This window comes from Sarcophilus harrisii, chromosome 6, assembly GCF_902635505.1.
Source record: "Sarcophilus harrisii chromosome 6, mSarHar1.11, whole genome shotgun sequence".
In the NCBI taxonomy this organism is placed as follows: domain Eukaryota; kingdom Metazoa; phylum Chordata; class Mammalia; order Dasyuromorphia; family Dasyuridae; genus Sarcophilus; species Sarcophilus harrisii.
In genome coordinates this window covers 250,502,356-250,508,355 of record NC_045431.1, presented here as the reverse complement: position 1 = coordinate 250,508,355, position 6,000 = coordinate 250,502,356, and the positions used below count along the sequence as shown (strand labels likewise).

General features: G+C 32.3%; 1 protein-coding gene across 1 annotated transcript; it reads left to right on the top strand.

Moving 5' to 3' along the window:
• The first annotated feature begins 1,824 nt into the window (after positions 1 to 1,824).
• On the top strand, positions 1,825 to 2,778 carry LOC100934997 (olfactory receptor 8K3-like). The gene has a single exon (XM_003773888.2). The coding sequence runs from the start codon at positions 1,828 to 1,830 to the stop codon at positions 2,776 to 2,778; it is 951 nt and encodes a 316-aa protein (XP_003773936.1). The 5' UTR covers positions 1,825 to 1,827.
• The last annotated feature ends 3,222 nt before the right edge of the window (positions 2,779 to 6,000 follow it).

Below are 6,000 nucleotides of genomic sequence, written 5' to 3'. Positions count from 1 at the left end.
AGTTACTTGTCAAAAGTTAAATAGCTACTGTATGATATTTGATTAAAAGTCACTTCTTAACTTAGTCCTAGTGATCTATTCACTACCCTGTCTTCTAGGAGACCCGTTAGTTATCTAAAGGCAGGGTAACATCCTCACTTCTCCCTGGCTGTTTTGGGTGTTCAACACAAATTTCATACCCATCATACTAAGATGCATCAAAAACCACAAATTCTTCATCTTGCCCATCTTTCATTTTGGGTACTAGATATTTTTCATTTACTTGGCTTTTAGTGTTCGGACAATTGAAACAGCTTCTTCTTCTTGCATAAATCCATACAATGTCTTTGACTTTGATGCAACAAGGTCCACAAATGGAATCCTTAAACACACTAATAAATAGTGTGTTTAATAAAGGCTTGCTGAAATTAGGTAGACCAGTAAACTCTGTCAGTTATTGCTGTCTGGAAATTTCTGCTATATCATACAAAATCCATTAAACATATCTAGTGCTTCAGAGACATGACCTCATGGGGCCTGGAAAAGTATAAAGTCTGACTCTAGCAGCTGGCACTACCAACCACACAAATAAGTCACAGAATATTCAACCTTCAAGATATGCAGGTAACATTAATCTTTTTTTTCTTAATATAGGTCATATAAAAATCATAAGAAGTTCAAGCAGCTAAGTTCAAAAAGTTGATCACTATGCTGCCCACTATGTGAATGAATGTAACCTTGTGATGAATTCACTCAAATTGAAATGACATGAACTCATTCTAGTAAGTTATTAGATGACAGGTCCTAGCTTTGACTAATACATATAATCAAATCATCAAATGAAATAACTTTTGCCAAGGGATATTGATTGTTAATAGTATATGTGATACCAATGATTTTTGAGATCAATACTATGCAACCGAACACATTCTTGAAAAACAATTTTTTAAAAATCAATTAAAATATCTGGGAATGAAAGGCAATAAAAACACCAAAACTGTAAGCCTACATCCTATTAATGATTCAGGAAGCAAAATAATCTCAAGTGAAATGAACTTATTGAGAGGTGAATATATCCATTGTGTTTTGCAAAACGTCATGGAGCTAAAGCCAGCAAATCAAAGAAAGCACATTTGAAACTGGATTTTTAACCAAAATGGTTTAGGAAATACCTAAGAAGAAAATTCCTATGGAAATATGTATAGTATTGCTCATCTTTAATCTATATTAGATTGTTTGCTGTCTTGGAGAAGGAGGATATTATAGAGAGAAAAAATTGGAACACAAGATTTTGCAAAGGTGAATGTGTTTGGAAAAATAAAATATTATTTAGAGAAAAATGAAGGAAATTCCTTTTTTTAGCTTTGGCCATTACTTTGTCTAAAACCTCTATAATCATAGACAGTTGCCTCTACTACCACATGGTTACATGATTAATATGGGGTTGTGCAGAAATGTCCTGGATATTGTTGTATCCCTATTTAACCTCACAGACAACTTGATAACTGTTGTTAATCAGCTGTTTTGTGTGTGTATTTCTCTCTTCATGATTGTGTGACCATACTGATACCTACTTTACCACAGGTTCTCATCTATTCTATCCTCTTTTAGTATCCCAACAAGATCTCTCTACACTTGGATTAAAAGTATTTTTAATAAAAATATTTTAATGCTTTTAACATTAAAACATTTTAAAAGTTATTCATAATATTTTTAATCATCAGGGAAAACCCTGAATCATTTTATCTATGACATTTTTAGCTACTAATTGCCTAACTGACTCTGCAAACAGTACTCAGAAAAGGTTTCTTTCTTTTATTCTCAGATTATTATTCTTAGATAGAAGAAATGATCGAGTTGAATGAAACAACCAAGAACCAGGTCACTGAATTCATTCTGATGGGAATCACAAATCGTCCTGATCTACAGGGTCCCCTCTTTGGAGTATTTTTCCTCAACTACATGGTCATAGTTCTGGGGAACTTGGGCCTCATCATCCTAACCAATGTTGATTCCCATTTGCAAACACCAATGTACTTTTTTCTCAGGCACTTAGCATATGTTGATCTTGGCTATTCTACAGCTATTGGTCCAAAAATGATGGTCAGTTTCATAGAGGAGAAAAATATCATTTCTTACAAGGGATGTGTGGTACAGATATTTTTCATTGCGATACTTATAACTTGTGAATTTTTTATCCTGTCAGCCATGGCCTATGATCGCTATGTAGCTATCTGTAAGCCCCTCTTCTACATGGTCATCATGTCAGATAGGCTGTGTTGGATCTTGTTAGCTGCCTCATACCTCCATAGCATTATTGTTTCCCTACTAATTACAATAAATATTTTTAACTTGTCCTTCTGTGAATCTAATATAATACAACATTTCTACTGTGACAGTCTCCCTTTATTGTCCATTATATGTTCAGACACAAGTAAGACTGAGCTCATTATTATGATTCTTTCAGCATTTAACTTGGTTTCTTCTCTTTTGATCATCCTTGCCTCCTATATGATCATTCTTGTAGCTATCCTCAGGATGAACTCTGCTGATGGTAGGCAGAAAGCCTTCTCCACCTGTGGCTCTCATCTAACAGTAGTAACTGTGTTTTATGGGACTCTTTTTTTCATGTACCTACAACCCCAATCAAGTCATTCTTTGGAAACAGACAAAATAGCTTCTGTGTTTTACACTTTGGTAATGCCCATGCTCAACCCTTTGATCTATAGCTTAAGGAACAAAGAAGTAAAAGGTGCCTTGAAAAGAATCTTCAAAAAACTGGTGCAAGTATTCCGTTAAATATGCAAGGTAAAGTATAATTCAATTACATCATGAGAAGCAAGCAAATTTCAGCCAGATTTCTTAGACAACTTCTCCCCAATTCTTCTCTTTTTGAAGAAAAATAACTATGTCTAATAATATGCACTACAAGATGGAGTTTCTTTGTTAGATGTCGTTTTTTGTTTCATTTTATGTCTTTGTATGTTGTGTGTCTGAAATTGTCAGCATCCAGTAAATCTTAGTTTAATGAATCTTTTGATTGAAAGGGATTATTAGGAGACTGAGCACCAATTGTCTTTATAAAAAGAATTTATATCATCTACTTAAAAGTACACATGCCAACTCTTGTTAGAATTTTCTCGTGTAAGAGATGCATTTACAGGATGCTGCTGTTAAGTACTGTGCTAGCATTAAGTATACACAGATAAACCACAAAAATTATTCTTGGTATCAATGAACTTAACCATTTATTAATGGAAACAACATATCCATTAAAACCACATTATCTGCCACAAAAGTGAATCTACTTTTAACTATGTCTAATTATTAAGAAGTTTATTCTTCTTATTATTATTGCTTGAATTTCCTCTCCAAAGTTTCTCCTAATCTTCTCTGTGAACAAAACAATTCTTTCTTCTTTGTGACGTTAATTCAAATTCCCATATCATGTACTTATATTACTTCAATACTAAGATTGCCTCTTGCTGTTTACCTTGTAGTTTAATGATGTCTATTCTAAACTCTGTTACCCCAAATTGAACACAATCCTCCCAACATGGAGGCCAGGGTAGACTACAATAGGGATGTCATATCTAATGCTTGAATGCCATGTGTGCCTTAATTATAATCAATTTAACTTCCTTGTCATATATTATAATCTAGATTTATATTGCATTTGGGGAATGATCTCATACCTCCCTATCTCTTTAAGAGGAATGTGCAATATTCCATATATTTTCTATTGTTTATTTGGAAGTTTATTCATTTTTTAAATGCAAACCAAATATAACATTTTACATATCTCCCAATATGTTAATGCATATCAGGTTGAGGAAAAACTAAAGAAAAAATTCTTGGTTTGTATGTGGAAAAAGCCTAGAGGTAGGACTTCACTGCAGGTATTACTAAACAAGTGTGTATGAAAGCATTGAATTATTTCAATTTTTCCTTTCTTCTTCTTCCACTCTCCATGCCAAGAAGAAGATCTGTTGTTCTGTACTAACATCAAACTCTGTCTTTATTTTTTGTCAATTAGAAAGGACTTGGGGAAGATTTTTGATTAAATAGTCTGGGGAGCAAATTAGATAAGCAGATCTCAATATATGAAGTCATTAGGTGAGAATTTCTGCATGATATTGCCTAGAGTTTTATAACAATTGCCTTTTTTCTGAGCAATATGTTTTTGTTAGGCATATTGCTGCATTCAAATCTTGCAATACAAAATTTTCCTTTATCTCATAGGCAATTAGATTTATTTCATTAAAAAAACATTTAATTTTCACATTTGAAAACATGGATTTTAACAATGAGATGATTCAAACCAGTTCCAAGCCACTCTGTAATTTCCTAATGATTTGTTATGAAATTTATTCAGAAAACAAATTAATAACCATTATCTTTTTTCTAAAAATCCTGCTTTTGTTCAGAATGATTACTGCACCCAAATCGTGAAACAATGATTACTTTGGTCTGTTTGGAAACCAGAATTTCATCATTAATAAAAATTAATTAATTAATTAAGATACAAGAGTATTTAAACCAGTGAAACTCTCTATCAAAAACCTAAATGATTTTCCAGTTATATTTTTATATATTTTTTTTAAAAATTAACTCACAAAACTACTTATCAATGCTCAGAACTGATTGAAAATTACTTCAGAGAATCTCCTTTTCCAAAGGTAAAGGTCTGGTAACTGGTAAAATAGTCTCGGGGAGGTATTCTGTCTTCTTTTGCTTTGTCCCATTTCTATCTTTCCTTTTAAAGAGTTTATTTCAGTATAGTAAGAATAACATTAGTGCTTTCAATAAGCACAGTAAAAAAAAATGATAAGAATTTCATTAAGAAATTTGTGTGGTATTTGGGGATCTATCTGCCAAGGGAAAGTCAGGAACCATATGAGCAAAACTACAAAACATTTTCCACATAAATAAAGTCAGATCTAACCAATTGGAAAAAATATTAAGTGATCTTGGATAGGGTGAGCAAATATAATGAAGATGACAATACTACCTAAATTAATCTATTTGTTCAGTGCTGTGCAAATCAGACTCCCAAAAAACTATTTTAATGATCTAGAAAAAATAACAACAAAATTCATCTGGAAGAACAAAAGGTCAAGACTTTCAAGAGAACTCAATGAAAAAAAAAAATTCAAAGGAAGGCAGCCTAGCTGCACCAGATCTAAAACTATATTATAAAACAGCGGTCACCAAAACCATTTGGTATTGGCTAAGAAATAGATTAGTTGATCAGTGGAATAGGTTATGTTCACAGGACAAAATAGTCAATAACTTTAATAATCTAGTATTTGACAAACCTAAAGACCCCATCTTTTGGGATAAGAATTCACTGTTTGACAAAAACTGCTGGGAAAATTGGAAATTAGTATGGAAGAAACTAGGCATTGACCCACATTTAACACTGTACACCAAGATAAGGTCAAAATGGATTCATGATCCAGGCATAAAGAATGAGATTATAAATAAATTAGAAGAACATAGGATGGTTTATCTCTCAGACCTGTGGAGGAGGAAGGAATTGATTACCAAAGTAGAACTACAGATCATTATTGATCACAAAATAGATAATTTTGATTATATCAAATTCAAAAGCTTTTGTACAAACAAAACTAATGCAGACAAGATTAGCAGGGAAGCAATAAACTGGGAAAACATCTTTATAGTCAAAGGTTCTGATAAAGGCCTCATTTTCAAAATATATAGAGAATTTATAAGAAATTTATAATTTATAAGAATTTAATTATAAGACTTATTTATAAGAAATCAAGCTATTCTTCAATTGATAAATGATCAAATGATATGATCAGATGATTTTCAGATGAAGAAATTGAAATTATTCCTAGTCATATGAAAAGATGCTTCAAGTCATTATTAATCAGAGAAATGCAAATTAAGACAACTCTGAAATATCCCTACACACTTCTCAGATTGGCTAGGATGACAGGAAAAGATAATGCTGAATTTTGGAGGGGATATGGGAAAAATGGGACACCGATACAT

Bases quoted from the DNA above. Each gene is read 5' to 3' on its own strand.
- LOC100934997 (XM_003773888.2), top strand. From the start codon at position 1,828: ATGATCGAGTTGAATGAAACAACCAAGAACCAGGTCACTGAATTCATT.